The sequence below is a fragment of the Capricornis sumatraensis genome, chromosome 15 (assembly GCF_032405125.1).
Source record: "Capricornis sumatraensis isolate serow.1 chromosome 15, serow.2, whole genome shotgun sequence".
Lineage (NCBI taxonomy): Eukaryota > Metazoa > Chordata > Mammalia > Artiodactyla > Bovidae > Capricornis > Capricornis sumatraensis.
The window spans coordinates 68,132,476-68,160,448 of NC_091083.1; the positions used below are offsets into that span (position 1 = coordinate 68,132,476).

Here is a 27,973-nt window from a genome sequence, read left to right on the forward strand (position 1 = left end):
CAGGCAAACACAAAATAAGACCATGTAAAACACTAGAAATCTGAAAAGAGGCAGGGGGAAGCTTTTCATTTTTGGTCGACAGGATCAGTAAGAAAAATTAATACTAAACACATCACACTGATAAGACTCCTTTGCCCTTATTTACTATTTAGCAGTCTCTTAAGTTCATCAAGAAGGTTCTGGTTCATTAAATCAAATTCTCATTCCTTACTAATTCTAAAAGACTGGCTATACAGCAAGCTAAGACAATAATCCATTCAACTTCAAAAATCACTTAATCACTAATTGGGGGAAACATCTTGGGTGATCTAGATCCCCAAAACTTGAGAGAGAGACACAGATAATGTTAGTTTGCATTAGGACAATAAGATGAGAATTTTAATATGTCCCAAGAATTAAACACAGGGCTAAAGTGACATACACAGTTAAGTCTTCAAACCATCTGCTGCTGAGAGATGGGATTTAGTCAAAGTCTGTACAAGGTACACATGAAAACATGATGTTGAAGGTCTGCCCAGATTACCATCTAGAAAAGGGCTGAGTAAACTAAAGTAGTGCACAAGATTTATTCATACAGTCATCCAAAGGGGAGAAGGTTTTAGGTTCTGAAAAAACATGAAATAAAATCTGCTATTCTGCTACAAAGTACCTGTCTGACAGATGAGTCATTTCAATCTATCTTGCTTGAGCGTATCCTATTTAACAAGAGGGTCAGATTCCAATCAATAAGGTTCCATCTAAAGTCAATTTGTACTCGAAAACATATGACATATATACTTCTACCATTTTCTCTACCTATTCCACAAAGGAATATTAAAAAAACATACCAATAACAAGCACCTCTATTTGTAGGTGGTCTAAAATGATACCGAGGAAAGAAAACAGCTACTTATTGCCTAATGAGGAATTCAGCAGGAGAAATGGATCCATAGGAAACTGACTCCCAAAGGAATCAACAACTTCAAGACACTCGTCCACCCCAATCCCATCCCTCAAATAAGCTTGTTAAAAACAAACAAACAAAAAACAGTTATTATACGTATTTTCATGTTATTTAATAAGCTATCTCATTTTATTCTGTATAAAAACAAACCCTCTATTCAAATTCTCTTACCTGATAAAATAAGAGATGTATTTTCTTAACAAGAAGTAGAGGTCAAGTCAATCCTGTGGGCAACCAATTAAAACCAACTTTTAGACTGCAATAGAGAATAAATGGAGGCAAAAATCAATGCAGGAAACACAAAAATACGCACAGGCCACACTGAACTGTATATTACGAAGGCGAGTAGGAAACCACTGGAGTACATCATTACGAAGTATTAGAAAAAAATATAGGTACCAAAATCCCACGTTTTTTATTTATTATTTGGTATTGCTTTCAAATGCTTTCTCTCAAAATATTATATATTTACACACATCAAGAATGTGTCATAAATTAGCCCAAGAAGAATGAATCAACTGAAAACTAAAACAGTCATAAACTCAACTTCAAACCTGGTATTTGCTTTAATCACTTGATGATTAAACCAGTCCAGAAAATTCCATAACACAAGTCCAACTACAATCTATCTCCTCAGATTCCCACCAAATTTTTATGAAAAAGCACAAATTCACACAGTAACAATTACTGGACAAATTAAGTCATCAACTCAAGGGTATTCAAGGAAATTACTGCAGTTACGATCTCAAGGTTTTTTCCTTTGCACCAAAATAGCAATCGAACATCAAAAAAACACAAATGAAGTAAAAGTTCTGGCTGTAGGAGTTAATTCCTAGTTAAAACCACCAGAGTTCAAAACATTAAGGGAAAGTTTTTTTCTTCTAACACACCAAACTTGTTCCAAGAAACTTGTTAAAAATAAAAAGTCCAGCATATTAAGAGTACTTCCAAAGTAAAAATACATCACTCATCTTTCACTGGAATTTCTCCCAAACTGGTTATGAACAATTCACAAGCAATTTATATGACCAAATGATTAGACAACTATATTCAAGAGTAGAAGAAAATCGTCACTGTTAGGTATTAAGATTAACCACAGAAGCTTACTTAGAATGATGATGCCTATTTTTAGCTATCTGTCAAGATCAAGATACCACCCCTGAGCTTAATATGCATCACTGGAAAGACATTCAAAAGTTTCAGTGTTACTCCAAACTTTTCTGAAGAACAAGCTAAAATAAACATCAACATCCACTCAAATTACTACTAAAGAACACTGAGATTGTTTTGCCACAAAAAGTTATGCTATATGTCAGAAACAACACTTTCAAAAGTCCAGAGCATTGTGTTAAATTTTTTAATAGTTGTACAATCAATACTAATTTGTCTAGAATTCTAAAACTCTTTACTTAAAATGCCACATCTAGTAGTTTAACAGGTCACAAAAGGCAACGTAAAACAGAAAAAAGCTTGCTTTACATAAAGTTTATGTTCAAACAAAGAGCATGAACTATTACAGGTTTTTTCCCCTAAACATACAAGTTTGACTAGGGTAATTTTCTAGTTAAGCACTTGTGATGATTCCTACGGGAGATTCCAATTCAAAAGGTCTGGGGGGGTGGGGGGGGCGGGGCGCGGGGCGGTGAGGACATGTGCCCTGAAGGCAAGGGAAACAAGTTCCTCAGCCTCCTCCCTTTCAGACCGGAGAAGGTAAGGCATGTCCACCCACAGAGGAACAAGCTTGGTATCAGCCAGTTAAGCCCAAAGGGAACATGCTATATCTACTACCAAAAATGTCTACAGAGTTGCCAGAAATTACTGAACAAGGAGAAAAGTTAAAAGAACCAGCTGAATTTGACAAATCTCTAGCTGAAGTGTATGTAACATGTTGAATTTACATGTTACAAAATCATTCAAGACATAAATTGTTAATCTTCACTATTTCAGCAAAAGAGAAGCTCCACCTCATCCCATACCAAAGAAAAGTACACAGGAAGCTCAGGCTAGAAGCCAGAACTTCACAACTCTTCGTATTACATCCCTTCCTTCAAATAGAAATTCCAAGAACTAAAGTACTTCTGTTTTCAACATCTCACTTGGAAAGGGACGCAATGATTTAATAGAAGCATTACTGTTTAATAGAAGCATTAGGAACCTACTCATTCCTGCATTCTAAATGTCAGCAAGCAACTAAAAGTAGGATACCAAAATGAAAAATTCATTCCAATCACCTTAAGCTTTAATGAATTTTAGAAAGACTGAAACAATTCTAAGCAACAAAACATCTAAAATGCATGTTTTACCTTCTCACAGAGCTAAGGGAAAGAGAAAATGGCCTTGATTTGCCATTAAATCCACTGATATATTTTAGAACTAAAACAAGAAGCTTGCTTTAGTATACTTTTGCACTTTATCTTGAGGATTAACTCACATAGTGGCTTTGTTTCCACTTTACAAATACCAGATACATGCACAAATATTTGCTACAAAATTTTAGCATATTATTATGAGAAGACAGATTTTCTTATTTACTAGCCATTCCAAAAACTTGGAATTTCAGGATAAAATGTCTGACAACAATCTTCTTTACCAGGAAGCCAAGGCACAAATAGGAATTTGACCATTTCCACTATTCATTTGGTAATAAACATCCGAAAGTGAATTTTTACTTTGTTTAATCAGTTTTTGATCACAAGAACCAGGGTACAGGTACAATCTAAGATCTTCAGATTCAAAAGAAAACAAACATCAGCACCCTCTGAATGTTCACCACAAAGATGAGTAATAGAGAACCAATCGTACCGGGCACCATGTTACATGCAGCACAACCACATTATGGTATGCATTATGACAAAGAACACAGCTTCATCGACTTAATTTTGTCTCCATCCCCAAATGGATCACATTTCAGGTTCTGGGACTGTCCTTAAAACAAATCTGACACTGAGGGAGATATACACCTTTGATAGCATATTTCTCCACTTTCTCACTTATCTCCAGTCAGTATTCAAAGGCAGTGAATCAGAAAGACATTTTAAAATATGATATTTATGCTCTTGCAAAAAAGACTATATTATTTTTTATATCCCCTCAAATGCCAACAAAGTTCATTGTCTTACTGGCTTTAGACTTCAAAGAAACAATATTTCTTCTAACCTAGCCAACCACATTCACCCTCACTACTGGTTTTAAGGCTTTAATGAACTAAACTCTATGCAAACCAAAAGGTGTATGTGTGGTGGTAGTAAAATCTGACAAAACTATAGATTCAGTGATTTTTCTTAGTTGACCTAAAACACAACAACATTCACTTCTTCCACAAACATTTATCAAGCACTTACTGGCCAGGCAGAAGATCAGAGAAATGGAAGATAGTCACTGCGTTTTAGGCAGGGATATCTAAAAACATCTTTTGCGCAACCGTTACTGACAGAAGTTCTTCCTATTTCATCTAGAGAAAAAAATATTCAATAGAAGGATGGAGTGACTATCTAGAAAATGGAATAAAAACAGCATGAATACTGGCGCTGAATTTCAACACCTGGCACACACTTGCCCACAAAATCAAGTTTCACATCTAAAAATTGTACCAACCCCCAAACTCATCATGCAAAAATCAGTCATTTGGTATGCCGAAGAAAGTGAAAGAAGCCTCAAGTTTTCTGGAATCAGCGTATAACAATGTATTCCAAGTAACTATCATGATGGTTTCTAAAGCTTCACATTTTTCACCTAACAGATATGAACATAAAAAAAATGAAATTATGCATCACAATCCATAAACAAAATAACCCATAATAGAGCATATAAAAGTGATATAAAAATGCATTCCCTGCTTCATTAAAATTTTCCAGAAATAATACGGAGCACATCCTCAACTTTTACAAAACAAGCCAAACATATCATTTTCTTCAGAGATTATTTACCATAAACATTTTTTAACCTCCTGTAACAGTTCCTCCCAGCTTTTTAAAATTCTTAGAAAACGGCTGGACACAATTTCCTTTCACTAAGTCCAGAAATCCTCCAGGCTATCAAAACTACGACTAGTCTGGTTTATCTCTACAATTAAAAAACAAAACGCAACGAGAACGGCCTATACGTCCAGACTTCTAAGATTATTTTTTTCAATTGCAAATGCTCTGAAACGCATTACAATGTAAATTAAATAATAAAATCCAAGGAAATTCATGTTAGTACTGCATTTTACAAAAATTACACCATTTAAAACCATACAAGAAGCTTTAAAACAAATACTCGTCCGAAGTCTCTCCTTCAACAAAACCTTCAGTTGCAATCAGTTTTTTAGTAGGTTATATCGACTGGCATCACCTTAATCTTGTATATTTTGGTGCCTGCCAACTATCCCAATTTACATTGTCATCTCTGGGAATCCGGAGCAAGAAGGGTTTTAAGATCCAGAAACCTCGCTTATGTTGTCTATTTCCACTACACAGCTCTCGGTACGTTCAGAGCTGAATAACTCAGAGTAACCCTCACCGGAGCTCAAATTTTCCACTATACGGCAAACACCGTCCATGCACTTACAATCTAGCAACTAAGCCCCTGCACTAGTGATCTTCCTGTCACTAACCTGTGGATTATCAAAGCCGCTCCCACTCATTTCACGTGGCCGCAAACTACCATCTCCAGCCTTCAATCAAAAACTCAGTTCACTCTCCATCAAAATCACCCAGTCTCCGCATCCCATTGAACCTCCTCCACCTTAAACGCTCGAGCATCTCTCCCAAGGGACACGTAAAGTGATGCTCTTAGCAGACCCTTCCCTATGCGGGAACCAAGGGCCTAGCCTAACATCTTAACAATTCTCATAAGGCTCGCGAGGCGGACTCACCCCCACGCTACCCTCGCGGCCCTCTCAAATTAACTACACCCCGGAGAACAAGCCCCGCCCCAACGCTGGGCCTCAGATGCTTTTCAAAGCAACCCCCTCTACCTTCAGGCCTCCATGGCGGCCGGCCAATTCTGACTTCCTACACTCAAGGGAGAGAACCGACTACAGCTCCCTCCCCACAGGTGTGTCCAGTCCCTTTATTCAGAGGCCTCCATCCCACTTCCGGTGGAGGGAGGGTCCTCACTACGATTATCTCACTTCGGAACACAGTTATAATCTCTGCCCCACGTGAGAGCATAGAGAATCTTGTTCATTTGGAATGTAGCGTGTTTTCACTGCAGTTCCCGTTCCTTTGCGGGCCGCTGGGGCACCCAGCTCTGGCTTCCTCCCCTCTCAGACGACCGGGGCGTCCTCGCTATGGCCTCGGGCCCTCTTCGGTAGGCAGACCATCCTCTCTTGTGTCTTTCTTGCATCCTCTCAGAACTGAGAGGCGCAAGAGGCGCCCCAAGACCCCCTCAGCTAAGCCCCGACCCTTTTGTGTAGGGCGCTCGCTGCGGCGGGCTCCGAGGCCTCCGAAGGCCCCGCCCCGGGCCAAGGGGCGGCTCGAGCCCCGCACAGCCCCGCCCGTTCCGGGGCTGCAGGAGTCTTACCGGCGAGAACTGCGCGGCACCCGAACCCAGACCCGAGTTACCCCCCGCGCGAGTGCCTCCGCCCCGCGGCCAGCAGCCCCAGCCCGAACGGCTTCCCGGAGCCCAGAGCAGCCACCTCCTTCTTCTCCGCTTCACAAGATGGCCGCCGGCCCGCTCCGCAGCTCAGCGTTCCAGAAAGGGCGGGGCAGAGTGACTGATGTCACGGGGCGTAGCGGCGCAAGCGGGTTGAGCATCTCGGGAAGCTCCCGGAAGTTGCCTGTGTTTCTTGTGAGAAGTTTGCGACGTTTGCGCACTGGCTCCGCCTTTAGGGGAGCGACGCTGCTTGATGCGATCAGCTCAGGTGTTTGGCGCTTGGGTTCAAGCAATTTCTTCTTTTCGAGCCTCTGCGAAAGGAAGAAAATACTGCCTACCTCGCAGAATTGTTTTGAGATTAAAAGGACCACAAAATGGTGGTGAAATTTAAAATTTTCAGCCCGGGGAGACTTACCAGTCCTCGTTAACCTCTCCACGACTGCACTTTGGTATGGTTTTATTATAGAAAAAATTATTCTTGTGCTGCTTTGGTCCTAAGCCTCGCAGACTCCGCTTGCTCGTATATATCCTATCTCTTGATTAATGTTACCATAATTGAACTAATCTTCCAAGGCAGAAAAAGAGGCAATTGACTAACAAATTCAGGGACTAAATTCCCCACAACTCCCAAGTTTGGGGAAGATTTGTGTTGCAGACTAGCCTGGTGCTAGCTGCTGCTGCTGCTGCTGCTGCTCCTCCTAAGTCGCGTCAGTCGTGTCCGACTCTCTGCGATCCCACAGATGGCAGCCCACCAGGCCCCGCCATCCCTGGGATTATCCAGGCAAGAACGATGGAGTGGGTTGCTATTTCCTTCTCCAATGCATGAAAGTGAAAAGTGAGTGAAGTCGCTCAGTCGTGTCCGACTCTTCGCGACCCATGGACTGTAGCCCACCAGGCTCCTCCGTCCATGGGATTTTCCAGGCAAGAGTACTGGAGTAGGGTGCCAGATCACGCTTTTAAACAAATGTATGATGCTGGGAAAGATTGAGGGCAGGAGGAGAAGGGGACGACAGTGGATGAGATGGTTGGATGGCATCGCCAACACAATGGACATGGGTTTGGGTGGACTCCGGGAGTTGTTGATGGACGGGGAGGCCTGGCGTGCTGCGGTTCATGGGGTCGCAGAGTCGGACACGACTGAGCGACTGAACTGATACTTCATTATATATACTTTTTGCAGGTAAAATGCAGTGCGTTAAGAACAAAACAATGTGGTACCCAGAATTGAATCCTGGAGTAGAAAAAGGACATTAGTGAAACTGGTGAAATCTGAATGAAATCTGAAGTGTAGTTAATACTGATGTACAGATGTCAGTCTCTTAGTTTTGACATCAGTTTTATGTAAGATGTTAAAAATTAGAGGAAATTGGGTGATAGACATGCAACTCTATACTATCTTTGCAACATTTCTCTAAATCTAAGATTATTCAAAATAAAACAATTTATTCAAAAAACTATTAATTCCATCTCCTCCTTCTCGTTTGTCCGCATTTACCATACTTTAGCCTGGTGCCCTTCAAACTTTGAGTATCACTCACATGAGAAATATATTTGCAACCTGTAAACTCATTAAAATGTGTGATAAAAATAAGATACTTAACATATGTGCTATACTGTTGGTGGGAGTGTAAATTGGTGCAGCCATTACGGAAAACAGTATGGAACTTCCTCACAAAACTAAAACTAGAGTTGACATATGATCCAGTATCCCAGTATTGGGCATATAACCAAGTAAAATTATAATTCAGAAAGATATTTGTACCCATATGTTGAATTTTTTATTTTTTTTGGCCATGCCTGCAGGGGTTTCATCCCTGGTCAGAAACTAAGATTCCCCTCAAGAACACCCTCAACTCCCTGAAAATCTTTTGCTTCTCTTTGAGAGGGCAGATGGAGAAATGGACATTGTTTCAGTTCATTTCTCCTTTCCTATGTCTGACTTGTCACAAGTCGAAACTAAATTCAGATCTTTTAGTCAGGAACCCACCAATTTTATTTGAGAATTCAGAGGCCTCACAGTGGCTTTCAGTCTGAACTGGCAGGACATATATGTCATCTTGACCACCTGTTGTACACTAGAGGAAGATACAGAGAACAGAATTACAGGTGCCAAGGGGGAGGCAAGTAGGGAAGGAAAAGATAAGGTGTTTGGGATTAGCAGATACAAACTAGTATATATACAGGATGGATAAACAACAAGGTCCTACTGAATTTCACAGGGAACTATACTCAATGTCCTGTGATAAACCATAATAGAAAATATGAAAATACATATAACTGAGTAACTTTGCTCTTCAGCAAAAATTAACGTAACATTTTAAATCAACTATACTTCAGTAAAATTTTTAAATATTTACATGTGATGTACTCTAATAAAATTTCTTTCTCACCCCTTTTAATGCTAGAAAGCTCCCACTTATGGTTTCAGACTCACAAATCGCAAAACTCTACTCTGGCTGTTTTGACCTCTGTTTCTCAAACACCATGCTTTTTCATGCCTCCGGCCCTTTGCTCTTACTGTTCCTTCTTATTCCTCACCAATCCCTAGTTCTTTTGATGGCTAGAAATCATGTTTGTGCTTAATTAACACCTCCTCAAAAAAGCTTTCCTAGTATACCCAACATGGTAGGTTCTTTCCCTGTTACTTTCTCTACCACTCAATTTCTGCCACAGCACTCATCACAGTCTATAATAATAGCCTTATTTAATTCTTATTTTCTTTCTGTCTGCTAGAATGAAAGTTCACCGAGAGTACTTTTTGGTATTGTTAACTAGTGTGTCCCAAATACCCAGAATAATGTCAGGCACCTGAGAGGCACCCAAATAAAATAAGCAAGCAGACTCATCTGTCGACATCAAAAAGTAGTCCACCCCACGATTCCCAGGCTTGGAATTCTTGCTGCTGCTGCTCAGTCGCTTCAGTCGTGTCTGACTCTGTGAGACCCCAGAGACGGCAGCCCACAAGGCTCCCCCGACCTGGGATTCTCTAGGCAAGAACCCTGGAGTGGGTTGCCATTTCCTTCTCCAGAAATTCTCCTTGAGCCTCTCATAAAGTTATCCAATAAATACAGGAAGATGATTTTATTCCTCTGATCTGCAAATTAACATTTGTTTTAAAAAAAGAAACATAAATTACTACAAGACTAGGTAGAGTCAGTCATATAGATATTTCTAGCTCCATTAGGTCAAAAGAAAAGAAGGATAAGAACACAGAGGAGACAAGCCTTCTAAGAAACTTGCAGTTCAGTCTATAGACGATATGAAGAGGTAGCCTTTGGAGCCACAAAAAAAATGAAGTCATAGATGTTTATGCTTCTATCTGAAGAAGTCAGTCTCTTTCAGCAGCGGTAAGCAACAACTCAAATGTCCACCTAGGGCATCAGGGTCCCTGAACAAAGAGCGTTTTTGCAGTTCCTCTGGCTCTCTCCACCAAGGATATAGATGTGTCCAGCAGCAACTCATAGCAAATGTCCCTCCTGGTTCAGGATGAGAACATCCACTCACTATAAGACCAGAGAAGGATTCCCGGAAAGAAATGGGGAATGTTCCCCACCAAAGGAGCTGAGGCCGGAGAAAGACCATTTTCTCATGTTGCTGTCTTAGAGGCAGGCTGATGCTGAAGTCAGGTGGCTACACCAGTTCTGGTTTGAACATGGAGCAGCCACTGGGGGTAACGAAATGCCTGGCTGTGCATGAGTTGATGAAGCAGGAGGAGCCAGGCCAGCACAGACTTAGAGGCCCATTCTTCTAGTGTTGGGTCCACTTGATGCTCTTGAGGTCAATGCCATCCTGCACCATCTCCCAGAGAGGGCTGCCAAAGAGAAGAGGTATTTGGATGAGTGAAGGCTTAGGAAGCAGATAGCACTGAGCCCTAACTTGCCTCCATCTGTTCTTGTCTCTCTTCTACCTCCTACCCTGATTACCCCAAAACAAGAGGTTATCAAGTCTTTCTCAGCTGTCTGAGAAAGTCCTTGTCAGCTCTAGCCTCTCCTCAGCTGCCAACATTAATAACTAGTACCCCAGGCTCAGCTCCAACGAGGCCACTCCAAGAGTGTCAAGTGTGGTTATCACATGTGAGAGGCTATGGACACAGTTTCCCTGCGAGAACCAAGACCCCTGGAACAAGTGTAAGCAGCAAGTTTCAGCCTCTCTACTAACCCCCAACACAAATGGACTTTTCAGCACCTGCTTCTTGGTTTTGCTCTGCTTCTCAGAAACAAAACTTGGCCCTAAATCACCTGGGTATGTATCACCATTATCCAATTCCCACAAGATTCATCTCCCCAGAGGTGACTCTACTTCCAACATCCCCAGCTCCAATTCAAAAGGACTCTGAGTCTTGGACTTGGGCATCCCATTTCATACAAGAACAGCTGCTGAGAGATCTCTGCTAAACTCTGATCACCTTCAGCTTGAATGCCTTAGATAATGTTCCCAGACCAGATATTACTTCAGTGTGTTACAACCATAGGATTTTGATTTAGAGTTCTCCAGTTAACTTTATGCTACCCAATTTCATTCTATTTTTGGTTTATCTCTCTCCATTACACTATGCATTCCAAGCACACTTTTTTTTATTTTTGGCTGTACCACATGGCATTCTGGGATCTTAATTTCCCAACAAGATATCAAATCTGTGTCCCCTGCAGTGGAAGCACAGAGTGTTAACCACTGGACCGTCAGGGAAGTTCCCCAGCACCTTTCTATTTGATATTTTTGGGCACCCCACTCCAGTACTCTTGCCTGGAAAATCCCATGGGCGGAGGAGCCTGGTAGGCTGCAGTCCATGGGGTCACTAAGAGTCAGACAGGACTGAGCGACTTCACTTTCACTTTTCACTTTCATGCATTGGAGAAGGAAATGGCAACCCACTCCAGTGTTCTTGCCTGGAGAATCCCAGGGATGGGGGAGCCTGGTGGGCTGCTGTCTATGGGGTCGCACAGAGTTGGACACGATTGAAGTGACTTAGCAGTAGCAGTAAGACTCTTTGAAGTTAGCCTTCTCTTTAGGGAAGGTGACTTAATATCACAGGCTCACAAAATAAAACTCTGGCTGAGGGCTAATGGGATGAGGTTGAAATTGTTTGCAAGGCATCAGAAGGAATAGGGTGAAGATGCTGAAAACACACGGTTATGAGGAATGTCTCACTTGGCAGCATAGTGAGTAAAAATGCCTCCTCAATGTGCCAAGTGAGAGTACAAGAGAGCCAAGCCAAGGAGGAATCCTGAGCCTAACAAAGCTAAGCAAGCTATAGATATTTAAGCAATACAACCAGACTCTGTGAAGAAAAATTCAGAGCCCAGAAAGGCCTGGGGAGCTCACAAAGGAAAGCAGTATGCACCTGAACTACCTCACTCTTGCCAACTAGACCAAGAAAATCTTGAAAGTCAAACTGAACCAGAACAGAGTTCTGAAGAATTCCCAAGGCCTTTATGTTCCCATGAACATAGAGCTCTATGACTATTAGGAGACCCCTAGTAGCAGCTGGTTGGTAAAGGATCTCTTGACCTTTGTAAGCATCTTTGCAAAGAAAACTCTAAGTAAAAGTTCCTAACCTTTTGAGTATCTGATGAAAACTATGGACTTTCTTCCAAAGAAAATGTGCAACTGTAAAATACTTGGCATACAATTTCAGGGTTATCCTGAAGTTTGGCCATAGAACCCAAACTAAGAATCCCTATCTTATAGAGTTTTCCTAAACTTAGTCTACAAGTCATGAATTCTGCACTGATATGGCTGCAAGACAACGATTAATATTATCAATAAAATGACGGGGAATTCTTTGGGGGTCCAGTGGTTAGGACTCTGTGCTTCCACTGCAGGGGGCACAGGTTCAATTCGGGTCAGGGAACTAAGATCCTGCAAACCTCAAGGCCAAATAAATAAATTAATAAAATAAATTAATGAAAAAAATCTGAATTTACATGGCTCTTTAGTTTTTAAAGACACCTTGTCATTTTCTGACAAGTAGCCAAGAAAATCCACTTTCCTGCCTTAGGACTTCCTCTAAATCCTGAAAGCCAAGGATTTTCAAACTTTGGTTTCCGGAAGGGTGAATACACAGCTTGAGGACAAGAAAGGAGCTAGCGCTGCAGTTTCTTCCGAAGAGTCTCTGGAGCAAGAGTGCATACCTCATTTCTCGAAGACGCTTCACATGGTGAATGCACTTCTCCACTGTGTAGTCCACTTCCTCCTCTGTAGTAAAACGGCCAATGCCAAACCTGAAAAAGACACAGAGGAGAACTCTGCATCGGACCTGTGGTACCAGGGTAAATTCATTCAGCAAATACCCAGTGAGGCTCTACTCCACAAAAGACATGGAGAGACACAGTCCATTCCCTGGAGGACAGTTTCTCCAGACATGGTCTGTGGGTCACCTGAGAATCATCCAAGAAGAAGTTTCCTATTTCTCCAAACCTAGCAAATCAGAATCTCTGAGTGCAGCACTCAGACCTCTTCATCATTCACAAACTTCCCAGGTGACAGTCAGTGAAGTCTGAGAACCACTGCTCGAGAGACTCGTGAAGAATGAAGAAGGGATAAGAAAAACTAGATTGGGTACTTCCCTAGATTGGTCCAGCAGCGAAGACTGCACTTCCAATGCAGGGGGCTTGGGCTCTATCCCTGGTCAGGGAACTAGATCCCACATGCCATAATTAAGATCCTGCATTCCACAGCTGAGACCCTGAGCATCCAAATAAAAAATAAGTACTTTTTTGTTTTTTTTAAAAAAAACTAGACTGAGGAAGACTCTAACAGGAGATGAATAATACAAAAGTTCACACCTTTCATAAATGCTGCAGCTCAGTTGACTAACCTGATAGAAGAGTGAGCTAAATCCTCATCAGTGCCAATTGCTCGAAGGACGTAAGAGGGCTCCAGGGACGCAGAGGTGCAGGCACTGAGGAGAAAGACAGAGCTTTGCTCAGTTCAGCATCCAATCTGCTTCTGGCCACAAACCCCCAGTCTTGTTCCTACCCCCAGAGCCCTGAAGTCACATCACGACAAAAGAGACATTCTCATCTGACAGAGCTAAAGAGACAGATGCTGCTTGCACCTTCTAGTATGTGGATCGAGCTCCTCTGGCCCCTATGGAGGATATCTTCCATGAGCAAGGACACAGCCAAAGCGTGACAGAGTGTGATACCACATGAGCTGAGTGTAACAAGAAGTGGCAGAGAGCCATGGGATCACTTCCCTACAACCAAATGCATCATCTGTAGCAGCCTAGACAGCAGCTAAACACTTGGTATCTTCTGGAACATTGTTGAATTCTAGAGGGCTATAACAGAACTACTAGAATAACATTAGAACAGATACAGGCATCTCCTGGGACCACAAAAGGCACAAAACTCTATCACAGGAAGCCCTCCAAAGGTGGCAAACTAGCCTGTGCCCAACTGGCTAAAAATAGGTGCTTACAAAATGACTTTTATTCTCAACCAAAAGCTCCTGTGCGTGTCATCTCCACAACGGGAAACTTATTAACCCGACACTTAAAAGCCAGACTAACTGGTCCTGCCACAGACCCTGCCTATCCAGTCCAACTCACCTCCCTGAGGATAAGGCAACATCCTTAAGTGCCATCAACAGACTCTCCCCTTCCACATACGCAAAGGAGAGGTTGATACAGCCTGAAAGAGAGAATTACTGTGAGAGGAGGCTCAGAGTCTCGGGCTCTTCCAGGCGGGGACAGAATGGGCATGACCATACCTGGGTAATGGTGCTCAGGATCCCCATTCATCACCACATCTGGAAGGCTCTTCATTATCTTCTGTATCAGTCGCTCAGCTAACTTTGAGATTCGCTTATGGTCATACTGAGGAGCAGGCAAGGGAGGACTAAGCATAGTGACCATTAACAGCTCAGAGACATAAAGGATGAGGAACCCTACCCTGGGCCCAGAAGTGACTGTACATTTAACCACCTATGGTCTTGTGTTACTCATGGAGACCACTGTATCCACAGCACTGAGCACAGAGGTGCTCAAATAGTGGACACATGGTTCCAGTAAAGGGCATGGAATTTGGAGCCCATAAGACCTCCCTCAGGGCTTCCCAGGTGGCCCAGCGGTAAAGAATCCGCCTACAATGCGGGAGATGCGGGTTTGATCCTGGGTCAGGAAGATCCCCTAGAGAAGGAAATGGCAAGCCACTCCAGTATGCCTGCCTGGGAAATCCCATGGACAAGGAACCTGATGGGCTACAGTTCAAGGAATCACAAAGGGTCGGACACGACTGAGTGACTAAACAACAACGACGACACCTCCCTCAGAACAGGATGCCAGCAGCACCCGGAGAAAGACGGTTTTTGTAAACCTCCTCTTCTGGCAAAGATCTGACCCAGTCATGCCAAGAAGCTGCTAAACAGGAGACCCAGCACAGGGGAAGAGTTTGTGGGAGGGAACTGCTTTCCCCATACCTCCATCTCTTGCTGTGCCACCTCACACGCAGCCCCCAGCCCCACCACCAAGGGTGTGGGTACTGTCCCAGACCGCATACCCCGCTCCTGCCCCCCTCCACTCTGCAGGGCCTCCACACGCACACGGGGCCGCCGGCGAATGTAGATGGCACCAACCCCTGGGAAACAAAGTTCGTTACAAAAAAAGAGAAAAAGGAAAAGGCAGATGAAACAAAATATCACTTTCCAAAGGGGTCAAAAAATTCTTTCAACTCTTCTGTAAGTTCCACAATTTTCAAAATAAAAAATGTTGGGGCGGGGGGACACTAATGCAGGATGTACCAAACTGCATTTATTAAGACATATTCCATTTCCCCATTAAAATAAAATCATATTCAAGTATCTGACACTATCTGAATCTCTGCAGTTCCCAAGTTCAGAGAGTAAGGGCTCAGACACTACATTTGGAGAGTGAGGGCTACCATGTCATCTAAATCTATTTAGATTCTGAGTTCAAAAAGCAAGAGTTTGGATAGTGAGGGATACCTGCATACATTTAAGTGCTGAACAGAGCTTCTGCTCAATATGAGTTAATTAGTTTTATCAAAACAGATTTATCTACAATAAAAGCCAATAAGCCAATTTTAGTTCAAGATAGAATGACTGTTGGGAGAAGGAAACGGCAACCCACTTCAGTGTTCTTGCCTGGAGAATCCCAGGGACGGGGGAGCCTGGTGGGCTGCCGTCTATGGGGTCGCACAGAGTCAGACACGACTGAAGCGACTTAGCAGCAGCAGCAGAATGACTGTTGAGCTTTTAAAAACAATTAACTTAAAAACACACTCTTTACAACCTCTGGAAGCACAACCTCCGGGATCTAATGTCTGATGATCTGAGGTGGAACTGATGTAATAATAACAGAAACAAAGTGCACATTAAATGTAATGCACTTGGATCCTGAAACCACCCTACCCCCATCCCTGTTCCATGGAAAAAGTGTCTTCCATGAAACTGGTCCCTGCTGCCAAAAAGGCTGGGGACTGCTGCTTTAGAAGAAGCCATCTTATATACTTTCAGGAACTATCACACCTTTTCCAACAGGGTGTCCATCCGGATGACACACCCTGCAGACACAGAAAGCATACTGGCATAACCAACCACCCCAGGCCCTCACCCACGAAAGAGAGGAAAAGTTGTTCATTTTGGATGGCTACCTCCATAAAACAGAGGACAACAGTCTCTTCCCAAAGGCTGGCATGCAAAGGCAGAATTCCAGCTGGAAAATATTCCTATGACAATAGGACCATAGGACACAGACAAGTACCTTGAGAGATTAACAGGAGCAAAGACTAGTAAAGCTAGGAACAAACACCAAAACACATAAAAGCCCATACAATCTTCCCCTAAGGCTAAAGCAAAACATGAGGGAATAAAGGACTCAAAGAATATTGATCTGAGACTTCCCTGGAGGTCCAGTGGTTAGGACTCCAGGCTTCCACTTCAGGGGCCATGGGTTCAATCCCTGGTCAGGGAACTATAATCCCACATGCCACACAGTCAAAAAAAAAAAAAAGAATATTGGTCTGCAAATCATAGTTGACAAGATAACTGGACTTATCAAGCTAATTTGATATGACAAAACCTTTGTTCCTCAACCAAATTAACATCTACATGAAAGGATTTTCTAAAGAGACCAGTGAACGATGGACTGCTTATAGTAACTGCTAGAATCTGCAAATAGGCAAGTGTTCCTGGCTATTATTAAATGACACCTGCATTCTGCAGAGCACTCTTCCTCTGAGAGCAATGACAGTCCCAAATGAATCCCAGCAACACCTGTCAAAGGGTTGTTGGGTGGTGCTGAGAGGAGGAAACCTAGGAGGGGCTAGTACCTTTGGGACCATAGATTTTGTGGCCACTGATGCTCATGAGATCAATTTTCATGTCATTGACGTCAAGTGGGATTTTTCCAACAGCCTGGGCTGCATCGGTATGGAAATACACCTTTCTGGAACTGCAAATCTGCCCTGAGGAAACAACAGAGGGGAAGAACCAGAGCACAATGTTAGGAAGTAACCTGGCAGTGGTCCTATAATATACTATGAGTTCTGAGGCAAAATTACATCTGGTATTGGCCCTAGCCACATAGTAAATCACTTCTCTCTCTCTTTCTCTCTCTATTTCTGTCTCTCTCTCATTCTCAGCTCTAGTGTCCTTGACTAGAATAAATAAGGGCAAGTGCACACATCCATTCTCTATGCCTGCATCTCTACTCCTAGCCTGGAAATAGGTTCCTCTGTACCATTTTCCTAGATTCCACATAATGTGCATTAATTAAGAGATTAGGATTCACACATATACACTACCATCTGTAAAACAGATAGCTAGTGAGAACCAGTGTAAAGTACAAGAAGCTCAGCTTGGTGCTCTGTGATGACCTAGATGGGTGGGATGGTTGGGGGGGAGGGGCGTGGAAGGGAGGTCCCAGAAAGAGGGGATCATATGTAAACATACAACTCATTCACTTCATTGTACATTAGAAACTAACACAACATTGTAAAGCAATTATAGTCCAACTTATATAAATAATAAAATAAATAAAAGTTATGGTGGTCAAAAAAAAGCACAAAGCATCAAATCAAAACAGACCCGATATTCTGATTCATAAGACTCTTCCTACCTCATTAACAATGGCCTTTCAATATATCAGATTAACTTTTAGATCCTTATTGATTTAAAAGAAGCAAAAATTAATAGATCTATTTGCTAATGTACCTAAGAAGTTACAGGGTGTGTGTCTCTGGCTCCAAATGAGCACAGTAAACAGATGTTCTAAAACGAAAAAGTTAAAAGAGGAAGAGAAAAACAGGTGGAAGTTTTTTGTTTTGCTTTCTGCACCAACTGCAATAAGATGAAAAGGACAGCAGTGCAGTGCAATGCATGTGTGCTCAGTCATGTCCAACTCTCTTATGACCACATGGACTGTAGCCCCCCAGGCATCTCTGTCTATGGGATTTTCCCGGCAAGAATACTGCAATGAGTTGCCATTTCTTCCTCCAGGGGATCTTCTCAACCCAGGGGTCGAACCCAAGGTTCTTGCATCTCTTGAACTGGCAGGCAGATTCTTTACCACTGAACCATCTGGAAAGCTCAAGTGGTATTAGACCTGGGTTCAAATACCAGCTGTGCCATTTACAATATGTCCTTGAACAAGGAACTGAAGCCCTCTTTCCCTTGGTTTCCTTACTGCATTCTATATAGTGTTTCAGCTCCTAGTCCAGTCCTGCTCCTCAGATGGATCCCAGTTGGGGGCAAGCATCAGGGTCCACCCATAGAAAGAAAGTGAAGTCGCTCAGTTGTGTCCGACTCTTTGTGACCCCATGGACTGTAGCCTACCAGGCTCCTCCATCCATGGGATTTTCCAGGCAAGAGTGCTGGAGTGGATTGCCATTTCCTTCTCCAGGGGATCTTCCCAACCCAGGAATCAAACCCAGGTCTCCCACATTGCAGGCAGATGCTTTACTGTCTGAGCCACCAGGGAAGCCCACCCATGATACTTACCTATTTCCTTAATGGGCTGCTTGACTCCAATTTCATTGTTCACAGTCATGACTGAGACCAGGCTGGTATCTGGCTGGATGGCAGCCTCTAGTTCCTAAGAATATCAGGAGTAAAAAGACCATATAGTATGAACAGAGTCCTCTCTAACTCAGAATGTAAGCAAGCTTAGTTGTGAAAAGGGGCCTTTCACTACACACCTATAAGAGTGGGTAAAATTAAAATAGCAATGACACAAAATGCTGGCTAGGATACAAAGAAACTGAATCACTCCTACACTATTGACGGGAATATAAAATGGTACAATCACACTGGAAAACAGTTTGGCAGCTTTGGTTTCTTATAAAACTGAACATGAAATTACCATATGACCCAGTAACTGCACTCTTGGGCATTAACTCAGGGAAATATAAGCTTAAATTCACATAAGAAACCCATTAATGATCATGATTGCTTTATTCTTAATAGCCAAAATCTAAAACAACCCAGAGGTCCTTCAATAGGGAAATGGTTAAAGAAACTGTGGTACTTCCATTATGTGGAATACTACTCAGCAACAAAAAGGAACAGATACAGAGACAGGCAACAACTTAAATAATTTGCCTAAGACCTGTCTATGGGGTCACACAGAGTCGGACACGACTGAAGCAACTTAGCAGCAGCAGCAGCAAGACTTATGCTAAGTGAAAACAGCCAATCCCAAAAGGTTACATACTATATTCCTAACATTTCATTTATATAACATTACTGAAATGACAAAATTAAAGAAATGGTGATCAAATTAGTGGTTTTAAAAGAATACCATGGGACTTCCCTGGTAGTTCAGCGGTTAAGAATCCAACGCAGGGGACACTAGTTCAATCCCTGGTCCAGGAGGATCACACATGCCATGGAGCAACTAACCCATGCACCACAACTACTGAGTCTGTTCTCTGGAGTCCTCGAGCCACAAATATTGAGCCCACATGTCTCAACTACGGAAGCCTGCACACCACGGAGGCTGTGCTCTGCAACAGGGAAGCCGCTGCCACGAGATGACTATGCAGCGCAGCTAGAGTAGCCCCTGCTCACTACTAGAGAAAGCCTCCAGGCAGCAATGAAGCCCCAGCGCAGCCAAAACTAAACACATATTTAGGAAAAAAAATACAGAAAGCATCACTGTGGTGATAGTTACGTAAACCTACACATGTGATGAAACTAGAATGCATAGAACTAAACACACACACACACAAGTGAGTACAAGTAAAACCAGGGAAATCAGAACAAGACCAGTAGATTGTATCAACATCAATATCCTGGTTGTAATATTATACTATACTTTTGCTAGATGTTATCATTAAGGGAAATGAATAAAGGATACATGAAATCTGTCTGTATTACTTCTGACAACTACATGAGAATCTATAATTTAAAAATTAAAAACTTCATTAAAAAAAAAAAGAGAGGGAGCCTTTCCTACATAAGGTTGTCAGAGTAAGCAGCAAAGAACAAAATAAGCAATAAAAAACAAGGTTACTATTAACACTGACATAGGGACCACATCTGATGAAAACATTTATCCCAAAGAAACTAGTAATCAACCTCCCAACATCTATGATGCTTTCCCTGACACTGGTCTAATGGAAGTTCTCAACGTTTCATTTCTCTCAGCTTCTTCTTTCCTTCCTTTATAGTATATATCCCAATTTATAATTATTTATACATTTGTTTACATGTTAACTGTCCTTTCACTAGAATATAAGCTCCTTGAAGGCACGGACTAGGCTTGTCTTGTTCATCCCTTTATCCTCAGTGCCTGGCACTATGACACAATAAATAGTACAGAGTGAAAGAAAGACATTATGTTGAGTATTATGAGAAATGAAAATACAGAAAACATGCACTCCTCAAGTTCAAGAAGCTAAGCCTAGTGGAAAAATAGGCATAGGCATACAACAGAGCAAAGAAGTAAAAAGCCATTAAATAAAATAAAGGGAATGGCTCAATCCCTGATCAGGGAACTGAGAACCTACATGCCTCAAGATGCAGCAAAAAAAAAAACCTGTTGGAATAAAAATAGTAAGGGACTTTCCAGGCAGTCCAATAATTAAAGAATTCCAATGCAGGGGTTGTGGGTTTGATCCCTGGTTAAGGATCATGCTACAGGGTGCAGCCAAAATTTTTAAAATAATAAAAATAAGCAAAAACTGTATAAAATAAGCTATAAGGATATATTGTACAACACAGGGAATATAGCCAATATTTTTTAATAACTATAAATGGAATATACCTTTTGAAAATTGTGAATCAGACTTCCCTGGCACAGTGGATATGAATCTGCCCGCCAACGCAGGGGATAAGGATTTGAGAAGGAAATGGCAACCCACTCCAGTACTATTGCCTGGAAAATCCCATGGACAGAGGAGCCTGGTGGGCTACAGTCCATGGGGTCGAAAAGAGACGGACATGACTGAGCGACTTCACTTTCCTGGTCCAGGAAGATCCCACGTGCTTCAGGGCAACTAAGCTGTGCACCACAACTTCTAAGCCCACATTCTAGAGCCTTTGAGCCGCAGCTACTGAGCCCATGTGCCGCAACTATTGAGTCCATGTACCTAGAGCCCATCGTCCACAACAAAAGAAGCCACCACAATGAGAAGCCTGTGCACCACAACTACAGGGAACCCACACAAGGCAACAAAGACCCAGCGCAACCAAAAATTAATAAATCAATCAATCAAATTTTTTTTAAATATATATGGGTCCCAAAGGGAAATATTCTTCACAAAACTACACCAACCCTTTTGAAGGATGGGAAACATCAGTGAAGGGTGAAGGAGGCCAAAGCTTTCCCATGGTGAGTGTTAGTCTCTGGCATCCTGCATACATGGTCAGTGGCTCTCACATAGACCAGGAAGCACCAACTAAGCTGAGAAACAAATCCTCCAGACAAAAGGAAGATGGTGCACACTCAAGAGGAACATACTCTGAGTCCCACTGAGAGACCTATTTCTCTAAAGCCCTCCCTCACCATTACATCTAGTCTTTCAAGCTCCAGCTGAGGCTAAAGAGACAGTTTCATAGATTGAAGCCAGGCTCCCCCTATCATGCCCTCTTACCTTCAGGTCAATGATCCCACTCTTCTTCACTGGGAGGTAGGTGACTTTAAAGCCCTCAGCTTCCAGTGAACGGCAGGAGTCCAAGACACATTTGTGTTCTGTCTGCGTGGTGATCAAGTGCTTTTTCCGGGACCTATAGAACCTGGCCACTCCCTAGAAGTTGGTGGTGGTGGAAAAAAGAAGAATATACTCAGAGAGACAGCAGTGACTTCCATCCTAGTTGCAAGGAGTAAGTGGATAAGGGCGGTATGGTCCAACATCAATTCTCTGACAACTGTGTGTCTTATAATTCAACTTAATTCTGACACTAACTATCCCAATTAGTGAAAACCCCACAGGTTAAGTGCCTCAGTCTCACAGGACTGCCTCCGCTTCAGATGCCAGCTGTGAGGCCTAGCTGTCACAAGCCCCCCTTCCATATTTCCCCAGATGGCTACAAATAAAAGACTTCCCACAGCCCCCTTGTTGTTGTTTAATCACTAAGTCAAGTCTGACTCTACTTTGACACTATGAACTGCAAAACTCCAGGCTTTCCTGTCCTTCACTATCTCAGGGAGTTTGTTCAAACTCATGTCCACTGAATTGGTGATGCATAGCCCAATCCCCTGTGATTCACAGAATTCACTGAAAACACTACACTTACTATCATAGCTTTATTACAGAAGATAAAACCCATGAATGGCCAAATGGAAGAGCTGCACAGGATGAGGTCTGAGGCAGGAAAGAGCACAGAGTGTCAAGCATGCCACCTGCCAGCACATCCACATGTTAGCTAACCTGGAAGCTCCTCTGACTCTAGTTTCCCAGTTTTGTTTTGTTTTTTAATAATTATTTTTATTTATTTATTTGGCTGTACTGGGTCTTGGTTGTGGCATGTGGGACCTAGTTTGCTGACCAGGGATCAAACTCGGGCCCCCTGTGTTGGGAGCATGGAGTCCCAGCCACTGGACCACCAGGGAATTCCCCCTTGTTTTCCAGTTTTTACAGGGGTTTCATAACACAGGCGTGACCAATTAAATCACTGGCGATATGACTCGACTCAATCTCCAACCCCCTTTCTTCCCCAGATCAAAGTTACAACCCTCTAATCACATTTTCTTGGTCCTTCTGGAGTGACCAGCCTGCATCTTAAAACGATCTAAGGGCCCACCAAGAGTCACTTCATCACCAGAAACACATTATGGTCCAAGGGGGCTTATTATGAATAACAAAGACATTCCTAGTATTCAGGAAACTACAAGGGTTTTTGAAGCCCTGTGCTAGGAACAGAGAACAAAGACCAAATACATTTTTTTATTATATCATAGATGGAAAATGGAAAACATTCCTATCCTCATATCTCAGGAAAAGTGTTTCTCATTTATTTCTTTTTTTTAATTGGAGGATAACTGTTTTACAATGTTGTATTAGTAATAGTTTCTGCTGTACCACAAATGAATCAGCAGGGAATTGGTGGCTCAGTGATAAAGAATACGCCTGCCAGTGTAAGAGAAGTGGGTTTGATCCCTGGGTCAAGAAGATCCCTTGTAGAAGGAAATGGCAACCCACTCCAGTATCTTGTCTGGAAAATCCCGTGGACACAGGAGTGTGGCAGACTACAGTCCATGGGGTTGCAAAGAGTCAGACACAATTTAGAGACTAAACAACAACATTCATATATTCCCTCTCTCTAGAGGCTCCCTCCCACTCCACCCCCATCCTACCCCTCTAGGTCACAGAGCAGGAAGCTGAGCTCCCCGTGCTCTAATAGTAGCTTCCAAGTAGCTATCTATTTTACACATGGTAGGGTATATATGTTTTATTTCTATGTAAACAACAAAACATACAAATATGGTGATACTGATACCCAAAGCTGGCAATGTAGAAGTGAAACTCATACACTCATTCCTTGCTGATGACAGAACTTACACTACAAACTCTTCAGAGAATTATTTATAAAGATGTCTTAAAAGCTGTATTAACAGAATTCTGCAAAGCAACTATCCTTCAATTAAAAAAAAATAAATTTTTTTAAAAAGCTGTATTAGCACTCTACTGTGACTCCTCTTTTGGGAATTTAGGGAAATATTTCAAAGCATAGATAATGCTATAGAGACAAAATATGCTTTCATTGTATTCACAATCCTTAAAAAAATGGAGAGATTAAACACATTCAACAATAGAGGAATAAACAGTAAACTGCAATAATACAACTCCATGAAAAATAATGTAGGTATATTAAAAATTATGGAGTTTGAAATGGAAAAATATAGCATATGCTATTAATGGCTATGGAAGAATAAATGTGGATGCTACAAAATGTGAAACTATTAAAAGCAAATGCATATGTGTGTACAATTTGTTTTCTGGAACAATACTAAACAGACTTGAGGTCTGTTTGCTAGGGAGGAGGAAATGGAAGATCTACACTTGAGTTTAAACCTTTCCATATAATAAGAACCTACTATATAGCTCAGGGAACTCTACTCAGTACTCTGTGGTGACCTAAATGGGAAGGAAATCCAGAAAAGAGGGAATATATGTGTACTTATAGCTGATTCACTTCACTAACACAACATTGTAAAGCAACTATACTCTGGTAAAAATTAATAAATAAATCTTTCCATAGGGTTAAAAAAAATTTCACTGCATATGCATGAATTCCTTAAAAAAATTAAATAAAATGTGCAACCCCACCCCTCCCAGGAGACTACATTAAAAGCAGAATATGAAACTAATTAGGCCAAAATTATGACTACATAAAAATGTTCTTGGGGACAAGGAACATAAAAATGAAAACATTTAAAAGTTCCCTCCCTCTCCTCCTATCTCAGTTACCCAGAATGTTGAATCCTCTGCCAGCAGACAGATATTTACTCTACCCATCCAGGAGTCTAAGGGGAAAACGGTCAAAACCACTCTTAGCAATCTTTGACCTTGAGGTCTGGGAATCTGTGGAAACTTTCAAAGCAAATATTTTCAAAGTTTTGAAAATGCTCCCCATTCCAGAAACCATCCTCATCTTTGAAGAGAGCACACGCACGGCTCTGTGGTCTCTGCAGTCTCAAGGAAGGACACTTTCCTGTTAACAGGATCTGGCGAGTGCTGATGACTCTGGAACCTGGCCCAGGCCTAGGTCTCCTACACTTAGTCCAAAGTCAGAAAAAACAATACTGGCAACACAGGTGAGAGACCACGATGAGAGGGAATAGAGCCAGCGCTGAACCTACAGCAGCCCACAATTTATCAGCCCCTTGGTATTTACACAAGTGACCCTGGTAACCAGGCCCCAGGTAGGCATGACTATGTTCTATGAAACACTGACATGATTACTGAGAGTGGAATTTTACTTTCGTTAGCATCAAAGACATCCCAAGGACAGAGTGACTAATCCCAAAATGGGTGATTAAGTAAATGTCTGCAGACAGCACCACAGCAACCGAGACTTAAAAAACAGGGACATCTAAAGAAACAGGAAGAACTTGCTGCAAACAGATCTCACTGGAGAGAAAAGGAAGGCTGAGAAAAAGGCAGCCTTGAAATCATAGATATAAGGGTGAACTTGGTAACAAGAAGCAGAGAAATCTATTCAATTACGAGTGTATTCTGGACTTCATTGTGAATAGATCTAAAGGATGGGGGAAAGGATTGAGTCACCGTTTATCCTCTGAAGTAGCTGTCATCCCAAACACCACGTGGTTGATGACCCAAGAGCCACCTCCTTTCCTATCCAACTACATGACTGAATTCAGTTCACCAGGAGCAAACTTTAGATACAGTCAACTACACAGGGCTGAAGGAAGCAACAAATTAGGAAAAGGGTGGTGTGTCTGGGTCTTTTTTCATGATATGATAAAAGTGGGTGACTGGGAAAGACACATGAGCCTAATTGATGGCAGGAAACCATCTGCCAGGTCAGGAAAACCCACATATGCCTTCTGGTTCTCTTACCTTAATTGCTATGTTGTTGGATTCAGTAGCACCGCTAGTGAAAATGATCTCACGAGGATCAGCCCCAATCAGAGATGCTACTTGCTGCAAGTCAAGACGAGAAGTAGAAATAAGGAGCATCAGTTTCCTCAGCACGAATGGGGCTGTGGTGACAACTAAGACAGCAGTCTGGAGGAAGAAAAGCTCCACCGCAATCTGTCAACTGCTCAAGAAGCAGTTCTGTACCCACTAGGATCAGACAAAGGGATATATTCAACTACATCCCAGATCCAATTAATAACAACTTTGGTGTTTTTGAAAAAGCACTTACTGAGTTCTTAGTATGCACAGGCATCATGTCAACAAACATATCACTAGTATTGTCTGACTTAATCCACCCCAAAACCTTAAGGAGTAGGAACCACCACGATCTCCATTTTCTTTTGGACATGCCACACAGCTTGCTGGATCTTAGTTCCCCGAACAGAGATCAAATCCAGACCCCCAGGAGTGAAGGCCCGGAATTCTAACCGCTGAACTCCCCTCAACCTCCATTTTCAATGTGAGGAAACTGAAGCTTCTCGAAGTCACATAATAAGATAACAAAGGTCAGTTAGCCAGGAAATGTGGAAACTAATCGAATGCCTTCAGAGGGACTCCAAAGGCCTGTTCTTTGAATCGCTTGCTGAGAGAGCCCCAAACCATTTCCACCTTCACCCACAGCTACTCAAAAAAAAAAAGAAAAAAAAAAAAAAGCCACCCACAGGTCACTGAAACCTCTGACATCAGAACTTCCTAGTGTCCTCTGTACTAACCTGGCGAGCACATTCCATGGCAGCCTCACTCTCCCAGCCATAAGCATGTGTCCGGGAGTGTGGGTTTCCATAGTAGTTGACTAGGTAAGGGAGCATGGCATCGAGCACCCGAGGGTCCTGGACAAAACAGAACAGACCAGTCTCCTTGAGCCCATAGTTAACCCGGGCCCCACTCCATCTCCTGACCTACCCAACCTGCCTCAACACACCCCCAATCTTTCAGACCCTGCCTAGATTAGGGCTCAAATATTCTTCCATTCCCCCAGGTTCTAACCAAATATTAGCTTAATACACTCTCCTCCCAATCCGTCTTAAAACAGATTATTCTACCATCTCCTCAGATAATCTACAAACACTGCTTTTTCCTTACAGTTGGGTCTGTAGGTGTTTTCACTGCCAAGCAATGTGATATCTAGGAGAGGATGTTGATGAAAACGTGCATTAATATTCCAGTGCTCATCATGCTCCAGGCACTATTCTAAGGGCAGCTTTATTATCTTTTAACCTATTTAATTCTTGCCCAAATGCATATAGTAAGCAGTGGTCCAGTAATTCCAGAGCCTATGCTTTTAACTACTAGGAAAGTGCCAGCAATAAGGTGATTTGACCAAGATCAATAGTTAGTAAGCAGTAAAGACACTTCTAGTGGACTACAATGTAAGCCTCCAGTCTCCTGGCTCATTGCTCTCCCAGCACACACTTCTCAATGGTTCCCACTTCTACAGGGATTCAGCCATTTATGTGCATTGCCAGTTCTACAGTATAACTCCACTAAACAGCTCAGGGAAGGCTGCCCCTCCATCCTTACCAGAGGAGTTGTAGCTTGCACATCCATGTACAGAGGTCGCAGCACTGACTCCGCCTCCAGAGCAGTGGCTGCATCAGAGGCAACAGCAGACTGGGGAGTAAGGTCTATACCTGACAAAAAATGGAACGGAGGGGCCAGGTGAGAGAGGATGCAACTCTGCACACAGGGCATCCCAAACAACAGAATTTAAAGGCTGGACGGAGGTGACATAAGTTTAAGCGATGCTGAGCGAATCTCAACGCAAAAGGAAACAGAACATCGGAAAAGTTGAGCAAACTGTAAAAAAGAGGTAAGGGAGAGAGACAGGGTTCTTAGGGTAGGGTGTTGAGACAACATTCAAATTGCGTCGTTGGAGTGAGGAAATCTCCGAAAGGGCAAAGCCCCTGAGAAGGAACCTGGAGACGGTAGGTAAGATCTCCTTCAAAGGTTACTGGCTGGACCACTAGCATCTCTACAATTGGGTCAGGAGAGCTCCGATGGCCAAATTTTAGGGCTCTGAGGGCCTGCGGTGCAGGATGTGAAGTGCGGGAGCGGGGATGCGGCGAAGTCAGCGGTTCAGAGAGCCGGTATGAGAAAATCTGAGGGGTTCAGTCAAGAGGAAGTGTCAGAGGGTCTGGGTAGCGGAAGAGGGAGGCTCCTGAATATGCAGGTAAGTCGCCTAGCCCAGGAGAAAGTTCCGCGCCTCTAGGGAGGTGGCAGCGAGGGGGGCCCCAAGCGTACCGCGCAGGAGCAGCCCCCGAGTGGGTGGCTTGGCCCTCGGCCCCGGAGCCGCGGGGGCGGTCGTGGCCACCCGCCTCCAAGCGGTTCGCAGCAGCATGGTCCCGGTGGCAGGAGCCCCCCGCCCGAAGCGGCTACAGTCCTCAGC

At 42.8% G+C, this 27,973-nt stretch overlaps 2 protein-coding genes across 10 annotated transcripts in view; both read right to left on the bottom strand.

The window, feature by feature from the left end:
- The window catches only part of CPNE1 (copine 1), a 38,895-nt gene extending 32,307 nt beyond the window's left edge, over positions 1–6,588 (bottom strand). For 2 of the 6 annotated variants that reach the window (XM_068987585.1, XM_068987582.1), the window contains exons 1-2: positions 6,449–6,565; positions 1,115–1,199 (exon numbers count right to left, since the gene is read on the bottom strand). The gene's annotated coding sequence lies outside the window, so the exon portion shown is untranslated. Of the gene's footprint in view, positions 1–1,114; positions 1,200–4,284; positions 4,395–6,448 lie in introns of all 6 variants that reach the window. The other 4 variants (XM_068987583.1, XM_068987586.1, XM_068987587.1 and 1 more) reach the window with 4 other exon arrangements.
- A 1,984-nt stretch (positions 6,589–8,572) lies between these two features.
- On the bottom strand, positions 8,573–27,969 carry NFS1 (NFS1 cysteine desulfurase). Of its 4 annotated transcripts, none has more exons than XM_068986734.1 (13): positions 27,829–27,969; positions 27,109–27,218; positions 26,301–26,417; positions 25,507–25,590; positions 21,577–21,729; positions 18,482–18,575; positions 16,813–16,947; positions 15,065–15,099; positions 14,234–14,339; positions 14,073–14,154; positions 13,338–13,421; positions 12,652–12,741; positions 8,573–10,331 (listed from the first exon to the last, which is right to left on the bottom strand). In XM_068986734.1, the coding sequence occupies exons 1-13, from the start codon at positions 27,923–27,925 to the stop codon at positions 10,268–10,270; spliced, it is 1,251 nt and encodes a 416-aa protein (XP_068842835.1). In that variant the 5' UTR covers positions 27,926–27,969; the 3' UTR covers positions 8,573–10,267. The 4 variants fall into 4 exon arrangements, with proteins under 4 accessions (XP_068842835.1, XP_068842834.1, XP_068842837.1 ...); XM_068986733.1 differs by having other exon boundaries at positions 14,942–15,099; XM_068986736.1 differs by lacking the exon at positions 21,577–21,729 and having other exon boundaries at positions 14,942–15,099.
- Positions 27,970–27,973: the final 4 nt, after the last annotated feature.